This window comes from Rhinolophus ferrumequinum, chromosome 7 (genome assembly GCF_004115265.2).
Source record: "Rhinolophus ferrumequinum isolate MPI-CBG mRhiFer1 chromosome 7, mRhiFer1_v1.p, whole genome shotgun sequence".
NCBI lineage: Eukaryota > Metazoa > Chordata > Mammalia > Chiroptera > Rhinolophidae > Rhinolophus > Rhinolophus ferrumequinum.
In genome coordinates this window covers 68,700,126-68,717,775 of record NC_046290.1, presented here as the reverse complement: position 1 = coordinate 68,717,775, position 17,650 = coordinate 68,700,126, and the positions used below count along the sequence as shown (strand labels likewise).

Here is a 17,650-nt window from a genome sequence, read left to right as displayed (position 1 = left end):
ATTGTGAACTACTGCAGACAGAAACTCACAGGCTTAAGGAACCTGGACAGAATTAAGAAACACATGGACAATATCTTAATGTGGTGATGGTCAAAGAACATTTGACAATCTGCAAGCTACATTTGTCAGCTTCTAGCCTTAGCATGATGCTGGCACAACAGATTCCTTTCTTTCTTTCTTTCTTTTCTTTCTTTTTTTTTTTTTATGAGCCAATACTGTGACACCCTGATCTTGACTAATTAACTGAACTAGATCTCTGTTTTGGTGATTGAATGCGAGGGCTATGATTTGCTTTTGACACAGACACCCCACTGCTGGCCAACTTGATTTAACAGCACTTGCTCTGCCTTCCTCTTTAATTCCTTTCTGGAATGATAATGCTTCTGATTAATAGGTAGAGCACAAAAGAGACAGGTTCAAACACACTGAGTGGTAGACCTGGTATTAGAATTTTGCCCCTGACTCACCATCTTAGAATCCTATAAAAAATCTAATTATTGCCATCTCCATAAGCAGCTGTATTCAAAGTAGATGGCTCGCTGCCTTTCTAAGAAGCTGGCTTTCCCTGTGCTAAGCAGATGGAGTATACTTCCTGAAGCTGCCAGGTTAAAACGGTTGAGGACACTCTGTAAGTAGGTGCCCCTTTCTTTTCAAGGACCATGAATGTCAGCCAACTTTCTTTTTGGCTGCCAAATGCCATCTAGGAATAAGATCAAATAATCAGTGGCTTTCGAAGCCAAATTGCCTACGCATGCTAAAGAAAGCTAAAAATGACATTTGTTCAGTCTTCGTTTTGAGATGGGAAGAGAGAAGGGTTTTTTCTTAGCGGTGATTACTTGATGAGTTTGGTTCTATAACTTTTCTGCTGAAGAATTTTTTTTAAATCTTCAGATCTAGCTGACCACTACTCACTTTATTAGCTATGTGTATCAATGGCTCTCTCAAGCTTGACTACTTATTCTCAGAGGTAGAGAGCTTTAAAAAGTACTATTTTGATGCCTGGGCCTCATCAGAGACTAAATCTGAATCTAATTTTTTTGAAGCTTCCAGGTGATTCTAATATTCAGTCACAGTTTAGAAACATCTACTTAGAAAATGGAAGAAGGGATGGCCCAATTAGTCTCCTGCTTTCTTAAGCTATGCTTTCTCACCACTGCTGCACAACAAACACACTCTTTCCAAGAGCAGACCCAATAATACATTTTATACTCAATACTCAGTGTGGTACGAGCCTTAATGACAACGTATGTAATTTAACTCACAGGTTTTTCCCACTGGACTGGAGTACTGTAGCATTATTTGGATCTATGACAAGAATAGTGTCTTCTTCAATTGGCCCAAGTCCTCTTTGCTGGTAAACAAACTTGCTGTCAAAAGAGCTAAAAGAAAAAAAAAATGCATTAGAATGAAAAATAAAGCAAGTCAACGAACTTGAGAAATGCCAACCATTTACTTAAGATTCTAAATACAGAACCAGGAGAAGAGCTCAGATGTAGTTGACTTCAGTCTTTGTGCCTGACGCTCCAGTACCTTGGATTCCATAACACTATTAGCCTGCAGAACTGCTGCTCAGAGTGCTCGTGGAGCAGCAGCCTGGGAGATGTAAGGTCTCAGATGCAGCCTCGTCTGAATCTCATCTGTGGTCTCACAAGACCCCCAGGTCATTCACACTCACATGAGAGTTTGAGAAACGCTACCTAGGACTCTTAGGTAATTAATTTTTTAAAAGGTCCCCAAAATATTTTAATTTAGTGGTTATTTTTTTTCAAACTACCAAAAAAAAAGCATAACTCATTTTAACTTTCTCTGTGATGAGAAGGAAAATGCAAATGATAGCAGGAAAATCAAAAAAACCTGTTTGCTCTTGTACTTGCCATAGGTACAACACACAAATCATATTACAAGGCTATAGAACAGAATGTCAAAAATTTTTCGAAACTATAAAATATAATTGATCCTTGAAACAAAAGTATACTTAGAGACATAAAACTTTTTGCATACAACAGCTTTTCTATAAGTACAAAAAAACCCCCAAACTATGTAGTAATTAATATAAAAACTAAAACAAATGTCACAATGTCTGCTTTTTAATTGTACCATCCAAGTTATTATAAAATATTATGAACATATGTTTATATATCTATTTTTTTCCATTTATATTTTTATCTGAATGTTTAGTAGTATCTTTCCTTAAGTTGACAGTTATCACAGACATTGTACTTTATTTCAACTCCTGTTTGGGAAATTATTTGGGACAAATGACAAAGATAAACTCTTTTCATATAAGCTTATGTAACAGGAAGGTAAATATATAAATCATTGACAGACCAACTTATATTTTCAAAACCGAAGAACTGGATCAGTACATAGTTGAGAGTGAGTGTGCGTGTGTGTGCGTGTGTGTGTGTGTGTGTATAAAATATGTATATTTTGCCAGATGAAAGTTAATAGATAATCAATGAATATTTCTGTAAAATAAAATTTCCTTTATAGAATCAGACAAGGCTAAGGCTGTAAAAAAATTAATATTTTGTAGTTCAACTTCATCAGCAAAAGTATCTGAATAACATTAAACATTTATGGAGATACATTTGCAATTTGGAAAGGCAACAGACTGCTCAAATCTGTCATATACCTATTGATCAGTTGGTTGATATTTTTATGGAACTTATGTAGAGTCCCAGTAGGAGAACAAAAATTTCAAAATATATTCTCTTGCCATTAAAAATATACATCACACAATTATTTGAGCTCCTTGACTGTTATAGCCTTTGGTTATATTTTTCCTAAGTTCCTGAGGTAGTTCTTATTAATGATGCATTCAATTGTGCACTAAATATTGATTCAGCTTTGTCAACCTAAAACTGAGTCATACTGTTTACATATGCTATTATGTATAGTGAAACCCACACAGCAGTATCTAGAAAAATATACGTAAGTTTATGAAATGGAAATCACATCACAAAGCAAATTTTCTAAGATATTCATGGGATTATTGTTAAATTGAAATGAGAAATTTTTGTAGACAGAAGCAATGTAAGAGTATGCAAGGTGTTATTAAGTCAGGGGAGACTGAGAAAGGGCAAACATGAAGTCACTCTTTCTTACTACTGTGAAACACCAAAGAGTTTGTGCTATATCTCAAACTATTTTCAATACGAATTTCTGTACTGAAAACACCATAACTAATCTAGGCAACAAAGGTGTCATTCAACCACCAATGATCTTTTTTTCCCAACATGACTATGATATTGGATAACCTAAGTTCAGCACATACAAAACTCATAGTATGCTGTAAGCTTCACATTCATGTGTAATAGGATGAAGTCTCTTCATTTATTATCTCTTTCATGGTTTAAGTCTTATGTTCTTCATTATTTACAAACACGTCCATGCTCTATAATGGTACAACAGCAATCTAAATTATGTGAGAATTATGCTGTCCCTGGCTGTAAAGAGTTAAAAGCTGTTTTCCCTTTTTCTTAAATTGAAATGTTATGACCATTGTAGAGTCACATGCAGTTGTAAGAAATAATAGAGATTCCTTATGCATGTCACCCAGTTTTCCTAATGGTAGCATTTGCACAACTATAGTACATATCATAACCAGGAGACTGATATTGAGAAAATCCACTGATCATATTTAGGTTTCCCTTTCCCTTTTGTATTTCCTGAGTTTTTTTTTATTTATTGCACTTTATTTGCTTGGGCATGGAATATACTAGTATGTTACTTCTCTACTCTGCTCCCACCTAGGAGTTAGTAATATGGAAAGTTATCATATCCTCATAATTCTTACCAAGTGCTACCCATTTCATATGCAGATAGTGTTCTGACCCACCATTCATTCACATCTAATAATAGTGGTAGTCCAACTGTATATCCTGATAAAACAGAGGCATATTAGACTTCAGAATACCTAATTTCACATTGCCTCTTATTTGTAAAATGACAAACCATACAGGAAGCCTGACATATTTACTTGTTCATGATTTCCCCAAGAAATCGGTTGCAGTAATTCTAGAAGATACTTGCCCCTTTGGTCTGTCTTGTCATTCACTTAAATATTCACCATCAGTCCTAAATCTCTGGTCCTACACTTATAGGAAATTACATTCCTACAACTTATAGATGGGGAGAAAGCATAAAGGAAACCCTCCCACCCACTGTCAGGAACACACACGGAACTTCTATAACTTAAAGCCTGTTTGTTATAGTTCCAGCTTATTTCTCCAGGCTCTCAAATATTTCAAAATATAAACTCTTACTTAAATTACTCATTGGCAGCCACATAACCTCAGAGTCGAGGACCTGAAATGTTATACTTGACTTCAAAGAAAACAAGTGATGTTAAGGAAGAAATATAAATAATCCAGACCCACAGTCCTTATTCCCGTCAGATTGAATGAAAATGTTGTAGCTGATAAGTTGGTAAGTGAAAAACATCCTTTATCAATGGTACTGTTCTATATTGCCCACAAATATAGGGAAAAATGTATAAAGTAGTTGATGCTTTGCTGTCACAAACACAATTATACTTATAATATACAAATGTCAAGTTTCTAGTGGTGGTAATAAATAGTAAAAATAAGTAATATGAGGATCATATTAGTTAACGACTTTATATTTTATTATCTACTTTTTGTTATTGTTATAGTAAACTGTGAAATAACAAATGAAGGAACCAACAGAAAAATAAGTACCAAAACTAAACAATCTACAGAGTAAATAAATCAGATTTTTATAGTAAAAAATTAAATACACAGAAAATATGAGATCTCTTAACTTATCAAGATGTCTTTCAGTCTTTCTCAGTATCTTATTACAATGTAACAACAAATAATTTGGTTTGTTTTTCAGTTGTTTTTTTTGCTACCACAAATGACCCTATGTCATTAATGTTTACAGAGGGCATTTTATATGATGCTTAAAACTAGCCACTTTTCCTATGGCATACAGCTTTATGATTATTATTCATAGTATTACTACAATTCCCCTGTATCCATTAGGGATCTCACTGATCAGGCAAGTTCTTGAATCTTCTGACCTGAGAATCTGTTAATTTAACCACCTCTCAAAACAGAGGAAAAAGAAAACAAACCACAAAGTAAACATAACAAACATCAAAAATGACATGCTACTTATCTTAGCATCATTTAAATAAATCAATTTACTTTAGTAACATAAATAACAAAAAATAAAATTCTAGAATTCTTGGGAAAATTATAGCTTTAAAGGAATTAACAACAACATAAGAGGCCTGATCGTTACACTGAAAATCTTTTGTGGTAGATACCCTTTAAAAGGCAGCTGTTAAACAGGCAGCATCAAGGGACATTCAATCGCTGAATTGATTGGTTGGCCAGTCCTAATGTTTCACTTTGGATGGCTGGCGCTTCATGCAACTAACAGTTGGCCCTTGGTAATTATGCAGGGCAAGTAGTAAAAAAAAAAATTGATGCTTCTTCTTAAATGGAAAAGTCAAAATCTCTCTCTCTCTCTCTCTCTCAGACACACACGCACGCACACACACATACAAACAAAAATCTACCAAATAAAGTAGTTTATAAACTATCTTGTAATTCAAAGAAAGGTAACCCTTGAATAGTTCACAAATGGATGTCAGATTATGGAGCTGGATACACTGTTGCCATAGCAAACTGCTTATTTAATGTTCTAAAGCAGCTACTTCACATTATATGCTGCAGAGAGGTCTTTATTTCAACCACATTTAACTTTTTACAGGCTATAATAATACCCTGCACATTTCACACAGTGCCTGGAGCACTGCTGATTTTTGTTTGCTTCTTTGAAAAAGCACTCAGCTGAAAAGCCTGCACTGTGGCCTATGGGCCGGAATTCATCAGTTCTTTATTTCAGCAGTTTGAATCCCCCATTAATGATTTTGCACATTAGCAGCTAATCAAACAGTTTAGATAAGGCCAAGAAAAAATGCTTTGCCATAGTCACACAAAGAAAAAACGAGAATAAGGAGAAAATAAAGTTCTTTGGGATCAATCAAAATTAAGGGAATGCAAAAGACATAATAGTGACTAAAGAGAGAAATAAAATATAATGTTGTAATTATACAAATTAAGAAGCTGAAAAAATAACCATAGATTTTCAAGTGAGAAAATAAGTGGAAATGTGCCCTCAATGTTAGGAAAGCAAAGGCGTACCATTCAAAACCCAGAGACTTTAAATGAAAAATAATTTAATGCCATGTTAAAAATACTTTCTGCTGAATATACGCACATGGCAACAAAATCCCTGCAAGGAGGAAAAGAGGTGGGCAGACAAAGACACCCGTGAGACAATTTAGTGCCCTGATGGACCTAGCACTAGAGACGTCACAAACAGGGATGAAAAGAACAAAGAACTAGGTATCACAGCAGTGGGCTGCTTAGTCAGCAAGGCCACTTGGGGACGAGTCACTTGACACAGTGCTTTTTGTTACTCAACAGAACGAGGCACTTGTCAAAGCCCTCATTTTTTGGACTGGGGAACTGAGAGTTAGGGAGCTCAAATGTCTTGATGCAGGTCTCAAAGCTGGGAAATGGTAACCAAGATTCAAACCCAGCTCTCCTGTTTTTTTTTTTTTTAAAAAAAAAGTGGTTTTCTCTTTTAAGATTGACCTCAGTGGACTGGAGAATCTCCTCACCAGTTATCAGATTTAATGTGCATATGTAGAAGGGATGGAAGAATACTCACCTAACCAGGAAGAATTAGAGAAAGTGGCATAACACTGGAAGAAAGTGGCTCCAGTAAAATGGGAAATGGCAACATGAGAGGGAAGGGTAGAAAATGAAAACATTGTTTTTATAGAATTCCTTATCATTTTCTCTCAGATACAAAGGTACTAAGGTACCCCTCAGTCACTATGAATTCTGTTTTCTAGGCCCAATTCTTAAGGTATAAAAGGATTTGCATATGTAGAAGCAGAACCTCAAGCAGATATCTTAAGTGAGACTCCAGAAAACGAGTGAGGCAAATCTTGAACTGATTTTTCTGAAACTTAGGAAGCCAACAGATTTCTGAAACAATAGACCTTGGCAAAATTACATAAAGCATTGAAGAAGAGAGGGTTTGTGAGCTATTTGGGGGCCAAGTGGGAGAAGATGCCCAGAAGATCATTTCTGTAAGAATAAAACTTGCTTAAACAACCATTTGACAATTCAAATTTTATAAACAACATTTATGAAGATACAAAAAGCATGCTCTTCAAACAGACCTAATAGAAGGCTGGGACGGATAGCTCATTCTCTGGTTAATTAAGAATAAAATGGTATCTGTGTCTGTAAATTGAAGCAAAGCTAAATCTAACGAAGTGAAATGTCATTGGAATAAAGTCCCAAATTCAATATTTCAAACATACTGCATGAGTATAAATTACTGGTAAACACTTGAGCACAATTTTATGAAATATATTTGGAGATCGTAGCCAATTGCAAATTCAACACAAGGCAACAAGGTGATATAACTACTGAAGAAAAGTGAATACAACCCTTTCTAGATTACACATCACGGAAAGTTAACTGTCCTGCCGATCAGACAATACATGAGGTACTGTGGCCACTTCTCAATTAAATACTTTAAAGGGCAGAGAAACCAGAGCACCTTCAGATGAAAGTGTCATGTCAGCATGAAGATTGGTTGAGGGTCTGGGGGATATTTAGTCTGAAGAAGGTAAGATTTTCTTCAAATGAACAAATAATTGACATGGACAAATGGGAATAAACTCATTCCGCATTAGGTTGTCATGAAGTTGGAATTACAGGACTCAGATTTGAGATTAACATAATGAAGAATGTTATAACATCTATATGAGTCTCATAATTGGAAAGTATGACTCATCTAGGGAATTTCGTGGCAGTGAAAGAACCCAAGCACGGGATGACTGTGGAAGATTGTGTAAAGAAATTTCTGCATCAGGCCGGAAGTTGGGATGAACTCTCTGGTGGACACTTGCTGTTCTGGGTATCCAATGTGTAGTGCTCTATTTTGAGCTAATGAATACTCAGTTTTTAACTGACCCAACTTCTGAGCTTCACTCTCAGCCCATTTGCTTCTGATGATGTCAGTTCTACATTCCAGGGATAGAATGAAAAACTTAGGCTAAGCCAGAGTGGATTTCATTCCTCTGCCCACAATGATGAATTCAGGGATGGTGGAGACATGACCTCAGTCAGATGGAAGAAAGCTGGAAGACAGAATTTGCTGTTGATTTATCTGAGACACAGACTGTCTTATCTGTGAGACTATTATGACAATGGAGTCTGAAGCTGCAAGGGGAGAGGGAGATGAATCAGGGCCTGAGAATGGTGCCAACCAGGAAGAAAACTGTGGTTAAAAAAAAAACTGATCTCTGGGCTACCACACCCTTGAAGTTTTCATTTATACAAACTAAGAAATGTCCCCCTTTCCTAAGTTAGTGTGTTGTTTTTTCTCTCTTACTGGTAAAGGAAAGAATCCCAGGTGATACAACTTCCAAGACTCCTTTCCACTCCATATGAAGAAATGATAAAAGATATAAAGGAAACAACTTTTAACAGCTAAAAATTGGGGGTAAAATTCATGGCTTAGTAAAGTGGGTATGTGATGTGAGTCCTGAATAGCAGAACCTCAACTATAGCTGAGATATATTAAAAAAAAAAAAAGAAAAGAAAAGAAAAGAAAAGCCAAGAAGCAAGCCTTGACAGTGATGGTGTTTTCAGACAGTGGCCCAGAAACAGCTGTTACTGAGCCAGGAGCTACCCAGCTCCTGCTGGGAGGCATTTAAAGTTTAAAGAGCTCTAGCTGCCATGCTGCCCTAACACGCGGGCAGACAAGAGGTTCTTTCAAGTTTCATTGCATCCTGTTGGTAAGAGGCATTTCCCATTTCAGTTAAAACCTTCTTAAAGTAGCCAAATTGAAGTAAGGGACAGAGAGGAAAGGAAATGGAAAGCAAATTGAGAAAGGGTGTGACAACCATCTTTCAGGGGATTAAGTGGTTTATTATTATTATTATTATTATTATTATTATTATTATTATTATTGCCATGCTTATTGAGCATGGTTAAGTAGAAGAGTAAGGGCTGATCAGGACCATCAGGTAAGAATGAAGAGATGAAGAGTAATAGTACTTATAACAAGAGTTGATGTGATGATATCAACATAGCTTTGGGTACTAAGTATAATTAGAGATTATTAATAACTCCAAGCACCGTCTGATACTTAAAGAATAATCACCTAAAAATTTGGGGATATATAGAGTGCTTCTGATTTAGAGCAAGGCTTGACCTTATGGAACCTATAGTTTTATGAACATGAGAAATATCAGGATGGGAAAGATTCCAAGAAAAACTAATACAGATTTCTCACTACTCCATCCAAGTAGTGGTAGCAACAAGCATGCAATTTCCACACACTCTTTAATTTCCATTGTCTCTCACTAACACATCATAAATTTTACAGGAAGGTGCTTTTTCTTCGTACAATCCCCTGGATACTTAATGAGAGAGAAGAAAAACTCTGTACTCCGTTTATTTTATATAATGTGATTTATGTATGTAGATAGGATGGTCATGCATGACTGTTCAAAAAGCAGAGCCCACAAATCCGAATCTATTTTCCTAAAGAATAACTAACAGAGCAATCCACTTCTAATTCTCTTCAAGAATAATAAAGGGGACAGTTCAGAGATCTGAGTGCTAGAAGAGACTTTCCTCATAACCACAGATTAAAAAGGGTGCTGGGGGCCAACTGGCAACACAGCAGAGGCAGAAGGAAAGATAAATAACAAATATTTTTACATCTGCAAGATAAAGGTGACGAAGAAAGAAGAAACAGATTTAAAGAGTTAAATCAGCACATCTGCTCTGAAGAAGTCTTGCATTTTTAACACTGCCACTTTGGTTGGTGCCATATATCTGGGTAAACTCACCAGGGCTTGGCAATGAAACTGGAATCTATTGAGACATGAACTGGTTATCTAGATGAAAGCTAGATGCCAGGAAAAAGCAGTTTTTCAGTGAGGCCTGCCATATAAGTCACAGAAAATGTTCTTATGTGGCTCTTGTTTCATAGTCTTGTGTCATCTCATACCATGAGCTGCCTTTTACTGATCCCCTTTTCTATTAAACTATTCCAGCCTCTGCTGTTTACTTGGAATGAATATCACATTAAAATGGAAAATTGGACTTTGTCCAATTTAGCTTTAGCCAGCTGAAACAGTATCAATAGGAGAAAATGATGCCGCAATTTTCTTGTCTGGTAAAATGTGGCTAGAAATCCATGCAGAAAACGTAGCAATATTCATTAAAATGAAGAATATGCTACAATGAATAGTAATAGTTTGCTTTTAAAAGCACTTGTTAAAAAACCATTAGATGTTCAATAATGACCAAGACCATGTAACAGAGAAGTATGAATTGGAATACTGAGTTCGGTTGTTTGCTTTGAACTTTGACGTGATCTCTTTCTCTGATTCCATTTTCAAGTGTGACAACTGGAAAGGACAACTGAACAGTAACAAAGCTACCAATCTATTTTGAAATGCTGATTGAATTCCACCTTCAACTACACAAAGAAAACTACATACGTGTATATGTGACGTATACACACGTACAGAGCAAGTTTAGCATAAATTTAATGAACACCTCTGAAAATAGAGGAAAAGAACAATAAAAAAATATATCTATGTCTATATCTATATTTACATCTATATGTATCTTCAATTTTTCCGACCTTATAGCTGTATACTTGAAAGGAGAAGACTGATTATACTTAATTGATAACATATTTTAGAATTTACTTCATATGTATATTTGTGATAAAAAAATGAATAAATGGATATTCATTATTCTGGAGAACTAAAATAAACTGCTAAATGATGGAGCAAGCTTTTAAAAATAAAATTATGCAAATATGTTTACAACACTATAAAAGGCAGTATCTCAAAGTGGGTAAGCAGGCCAGCTCTGGAGTCAGATGGAGAGAGAAAGAGAAGCCTACCTTTCCCACTTGAGAATGAGACTTGGGGCAAAATACTTACCTTCTCTCAGTTTCTTCATCTGTAAAATGTGAACAATGGTTATGAGAAAGGGGTGGGGTGGTGATCCCCCCCGCCTTTAGGAAAAGGGGAAAAGAGTCGATCATATTGTGATAAGTTTACACAGTGACTGATGATCACTAGAATTAGTGGGGTGATCACATTGTAAGGAATAAAAATGTTAAATCACTATATTGTACACCCAAACAACTATAACCCATATAAGAGTGTCTACCAATTATACTTAAGTAAAAGAAAAAAAAATTAAATGTGAATGATGAAAATAATTTGAAAGTCAATTTCAATAAACAGTGCCTAACTGTCGTGAGATAATTTACATAAACATTTAGAAGAGTGACAGGCCCACAGTAAATACTCAATAAATGTTAGACATTTTTACCAAAAATCCCTATAAGAAAGTAGAGGAAGATAGAATGAAAGATTGGAAAGAGAAATTCAGAGGGAACAGCAGAAGCATTGCATAGTCTTAGTGTGATGAAGTCTTTGGTGCTCATGAAAAGAGCACATTTGAGCAATAAAACTATATATGAAAATGTGAAGGCCAAGGTAACTGACTAGTTCTACACGTATGCTGGCCCAACTTCTCCAGCTGAAATCTCCAGAAGGCTAGTAGCTATCACCACCATGGAGCAGTCTGAAGGAAAGGAGAAGAATGGCCTAGACTAGTCGGCACCCAGCACATGGAAATAAAGTGCTTTATTATACTCAGCTAATAACTTTCTTAGTTGATCATTTATCATGATGCATTTCCTCTGAAGTCTTGAAATTCCTCAGCCAATTCCTTAACTGCCTTTAATATTCTTCTTCTTATGAATGTGAAGGAAACTTGATGGAGGAGGCAGCAAAATGGTAAGCAGGCTGAATCACAGATTGTTATTGCCTTCTTTTCCTAAACTAGTGGGTAAAACTATTTTGTTGAAAATTCACGAGACTTCCTCTCTGCTACTTGTCACAGTCATACATTGAAAGAACAAATATATTTTGCTCATAAAAGTCAAGTTCAAAAGGCACCTTGATAGTTCTCACACTACTGCTTTTAGTTTAAAGAAAAGTGATACATGCTCTTTTTATTTACTCCTTGAAGGAAAAATATTACTTACTTTCCATCCCAGATATGGTCACCTCTGTGGAAAATCACCAGGTTATTCTTAGGGTCCAGAGCCACCCCAGAAACCTGGCCTGGTAGCAAGTATACTCCAGGCCAATCCAGTGCCTCTTCTACATGGAAATCTAAAAGATAAATCCATACATTTAGTATAAACAAGAAAGTGAGAATAACCTCATGAAGATTCACATTGGTTATAAGATAATCATGCAGTAATGTCACTAGATGCAAAGAAAAAATATCAAGCCGTGCTCTACATATAATGTACCACATGCACATGCCAAGTCGCTTCCTGAGCCATGACAAAGTAAGCGACTGGGAACTTCTTGGGGAATTACATGCTTTCTTTTCCTGCTGACAAGATGCCTGTAAAACCAGCTTACCCTTACGTGATTAAAGAGCAAATCTGAGACTACCTTCTTCTTAACAAAATGCTTTTTTAAATTACTGTCTTTGGACAATATGGCAACATGGATGGCATTGTTTTAATACAAAGATTTTACATGTTGTAAATAAATACCAAGCATAGCCAATAAGTCTGTCTGTCTGTCTGTCTCTCCCTCAGTTAACTCCTGTGTAAATTGTGGATGTTCAATATACATTAGACACTACAATAAACCATCATTAATTATCCTTTGTACAAGGGACTATATAAGATATCGATCTCACTTTTCCTAATTTCAGTGTTCTTATAACACTGAATGGGAATGGAGAGACGCTCTCTTTTACTGCTTATATTTCACTGTTTCCTAACATAAAAGAAAATAAAAATCACAGAAACTCTGTGACTAAATGACTTCCAAAATCATTCTCATTTCAGATCCGAATGCAATTATAGAGAATACCTGGGTTCTTTTGTGTTAATTCCTTTTATAAACATGCTCACAAATAAAGAGGTATGACGTATGGAGTAGCTACACTAACTGAGGATATAAAGTTATGAAGATACTAGTATGAAATCTGTTCTATCAGTGTCAATATTTCTTTCTCCCTCAAAGGCTTCAATAGAGATGCCAAGAAGTAGAAAATAAGCAATTCGAGTCTCATTTATCCTCCTCACGCTCTGGAGGATGTGGCAACACGCAGTACAATCTCAAAGATAGGCATTAAAGATGAGGAGGAAAGAGAAGCACAGGGCTGTACCATTAGCTTCTGAAAACTGGAGAGGATGCCGTTGTGAGAATAAACACTTTAATTCTCTCAGCTACACAGAAAGAAATAGTCCTTTTTTACTCGAAAATGCTTTTACCCTCACACGTTTATTCTCTTTACTAAAAATTCACAAAACAGCACAATCAATAGGATGCTAGAGCAGCTCTGCCCACAATGTTGCTGAAGCTCTTTAACAAATATTCCCTAAGTGTATTGTCTATGTGAGGCATTATGCTAGATTCTGGGAACACAAAGAGCAAACATTGTTTTTGGCCTTGAGGAACTCCTAGGATACAATGAGAAAAAACAGAAACCAAACACTTATGACACAACGAAGGGTGGGAACATAGGCGAGGGCCCGTAATCCTTCCTGAGGTTTGGCTAGAAGAGGGTAGGGTTAAGGTCAGACCGGGGAGGTTTCCCAGAGGAAGAAACGTGTGTTTGCACATAAAGGTAAGTGGGAGGTTCACTGAGTACAGAAGTGGGCAGATAATATTTAGGTCAGAAAGATTCTGAGAGAAGATGTTTATAATTGCAAAATGTGCTTCAAGATCAAGTAATTGGGAAAAGATACTTGTGTATGTCAGGTAGGGGCCGGGGAGCAGGAAGCAGGACTACCAGACCCCAAGATCTGGTTTAGACTGGAAAATGTATTGTACACCACGTGAAGGAGTATGGATTTAAAAATGAATGAATGTAGTTCTGAGCAGTGGTGTCTTGCTCTATATTATGATTAATTTTGACGCACGTTGCACGTACTTCACTAGCAGCAGTAAAGCACAGAGTTTAGGAATAATTTACTTTTGAAATATGTTAGAGCACATGAGAATGTCATTCTCACTCACGTGTGCTTTGATACGCCTTCTTGAGTTGGAGAGAAGGGGGGCAGAGTTACAGCGGGCATTTCTAAATTTGCAAACAGTTCTGGGCACAGCAGTGGATGTGAACGGGGCTGCTAAGATGAATAGCATTCGTCATCTATCACGCATGTCACACAAGGAAAAAAGGACACAAATTGCTGCTACAGGCGACAGGGAGCCACTGAAGGTTTTTAAGCATGGGGTGACATAATTAAAACTGTGTTTATGAAAGTAAACTCTGGAAATAGGGCATAAGGGTAATAGAGATGTCTAGATGGATCAGCAGATGGATAAATCATACCCCAAAGAAAATGATTTATAAACTTTAAAGTTGTTTGAATCTCATGTTGAACTTCATTCATTCTCATCTCTGTTATAGCCTATGCTCTTGGTAGTCATCATTCTATACTCATTCACCAGCTCCCGAAGATTCTGGGTGAGCCCCAAGAGAACCTCGAACCTCACGACAATGTAGATATTCAGTTGCTTTCATCAGATTCTCAGAGCCCCGAACCACTACAACTAGTTGGAATTTCCTGAAGGCCGAGGTCGTGCCATAGTCACTGTTTCGTGACCAAGTCTTGCACAGGACCTGGCCCACTCCAATGGCCTGATAAATGCACCGACCTGAACTCCACGCAGTAGTCTTATTTACGTTGTCAACCAGCATTTAAACAGCCTCATAACCTTCAAATTCATTGTACTACCTCTTTTTACCCCTAGCACTGTACTGAAGACATTGTGAAGAGACTCAGTAAAAATGCTACTTGGCTAATCGCTTTTCTTAAAGACAATAAACAAATATTATGGCTCCTGGAAGCCTTCTATTCAGTGCCCTACCAACAGGTACTGGAAGCTAGGTGCTCATGAAAGGGCAGAGATACTAATTCTGACATTAAATATGCAATGTCCAACACTAATATTTTCTGGGATCAAATGTGATGTTCATAAAATATGGGAAGTACTGTTTAAAGAACTTTACCTAGTAGCTATGAATCATCCCAAGGATCATTGACCTTAGATTAAGAAGCCCTTATAAGTCTGCGAACAGCACTGACTAATATTCGGTTGTTAACAACAATTTGTCACATATAAGAATCCTTTTCGGTTGGAAATTTTCAAGAAGGAAACTCAATGTAAATAGGTAGAACACATTTATTAAAACATACTTTCCGTGAATTTCCAAAAGAGCAAAGGTGATATGCAAGGAAATACCTAAGAGGGGTGACATTGAGCAAACTGGCGATTTTAATAGTGAGTAAATGTAAATGAGAGCTATTCTGTGCCAGGCAAGAATGGTTGGAGAGAACGTATTATTTTTAATTTCATTAAAAATATAATTGCACATTTATTAAGATTACCTAGCCAAGACCTCAAAACCTTTAGGCTCTAGGTCTCTGTGTTAACCAGAAATTCTAAGACAAATTCTGAGGAAAACTGAGTTCACATTCTCTTCTGTGAACATTAGTTCAGTTAATTGATGTTTTTGCTTCCAGTGTCATCATCTTTTTCATTATTAGGTAGTTAAAGGCTGTTTGTTTTAAGATTAAACGATCAAGAATCAAGGCAGTCATCATTTAGGACTAGTGGTGTATGTGTATGGAATTAATACTGATGCTTTTCCAATCCCTGCCCATCTCTACCTGAGAATCGTACTGTTGGCTTGGGCCAGACTTTAGGCATCAATATCAAGGACGATTATTTTCTAATAATTATCTATTAATAATAATAATTTGTCCAACAAAGAAAAATCTCAAATCCTTACTAAAGAAATTGTATGATAAAATAAATTTGGGACTAATTTAAACTTTACATTATCAATCATAGAGAAGTTAAAATTCTGAGTTCAGATTCTTCTTAGCTTTTATTTAAAAAGTGATTCAGTACACGACTAGTTAATTCTGTAGACTTACAGTTTTAATTTGAAAATTAAATACAATATTTTTACACATGACCTTGGGCAAGCTATTAGCAACTCCAGGTGTCAGCTGCTCTAAATTCAAATCTCAAATAATAGTATTATTTTAGAAGAACGCTGCATTCACTATAAATGAAAGTAAATGTGCAGCCCCATGTTCCACCATATATTTAGAAAAAAAGTTACTCCTTTCAGAAAAAACTGAAATGTTATCATTAAAATTGTATCAATAAATCACTAAAAGGATTAATGAATTATACCTTTCCAAGAAAGAGATTAATGCTAGTGATCAATCCTGCTTTCATATGAAATTATTAATAAGCATTTAAAAGGGCATTCATTTATCTGTGTTACATAAGGACTAATAGATAAAGTTGAGAAAAAATATGATTTCAAGCCCAGAACTATGACAACGTCAGCATAACTAGGTTCTTTATATTTAATCCGAAGGAAAAAACCCAGATGAAATCACTGGAAGACTGTAACAATAAGAACAAAAATTAGTGGTTGCTTTTTCTACACGTGCAAATTCTCATCTAGGGAGGAAAACATGCCTTATTTTGGTCAGGGGTTGTTATACTCACTTCAGAAAGAAAACAAGAATTAATTATGATGTTTCATTTAATGAGAGTGAAGTCAGGAAGAGAATTAAGACATAACAACGGGCTCAAAAACATTAGTAGGATTTCTTTTCTTTTTAAAATTTATTTGCAAATGAGAACGTCTCATTGGAGAGTGATTGAGAAAGCATGACCAAAGGAAATATACGACTATAGTTATTATGATTATAGAAGAGATAATAGGATGATTGGAAAAGCTGTCATCTTCCTGTTTGTCTATCTATCTATCTATCTATCTATCTATCTATCTATCTATCTATCTATCTATCTATCTATGTATCTATGTATCTACTGTTATTTTTATTTTATTGTGAGAGGCAGAATAACAAAAGTGATTAAAAACCAAGACTTGGAGCAAGTCTGCCTGACTTTGAATCAAGGTTCCTTGAGCTATGGCACTTCCTCTCTAGGTGGGTTTCTAAATAGGGTTCTTGTTATGAGGATGAAATGAGTTAATGCATAGAAAACACTTAGCCTGGTTCATAGTAAGGGCTATGTATGTGTTTGTTTTTATTATTCTCTTCCCCTCCATAGATGGAAATTCATCCAACTGAATGCCTTATTTCACCCTGGAAATACTGTATGACTTAAACCTAGAGGTAAACGTATGACTGAAATAATGTTAAAAGGATAGACTCAAGTAAAAGTTGTCCATAGAAATTAAGTAAAATCTAAATGTATCATAGAATATTTAAGGACCCTATGAGTTCTCTTATCTGATGGGAAAGCATCACATAAGTATTTTTAGATGTCCAGTGGTATGCAATATATGATGAATCAGGCATATGCTAGCAAAGAGTAGTCCAATCAAATTTGCCAGTGAGAATAACTGCTGTAGTTTTAAATTTATTGTTCAGTGAGTCTAGTTTCCAGAAGACAAGTAGAATGAAGACATCTAACATTTTCTTTCTACTCTTAATGCTGTCTCAATGTAAATATTAAAGT

At 35.9% G+C, this 17,650-nt stretch overlaps 1 protein-coding gene across 19 annotated transcripts in view; it reads right to left on the bottom strand.

The window, feature by feature from the left end:
- The window catches only part of PAM (peptidylglycine alpha-amidating monooxygenase), a 147,522-nt gene that overhangs the window by 22,783 nt on the left and 107,089 nt on the right, over nt 1-17,650 (bottom strand). For all 19 annotated transcript variants that reach the window (XM_033110097.1, XM_033110101.1, XM_033110106.1 and 16 more), the window contains 2 exons: nt 12,151-12,280; nt 1,263-1,379 (listed from right to left, as the gene is read on the bottom strand). In XM_033110097.1, the coding sequence (XP_032965988.1) occupies nt 1,263-1,379; nt 12,151-12,280 (247 nt within the window). The remainder of the gene's footprint in view (nt 1-1,262; nt 1,380-12,150; nt 12,281-17,650) is intronic.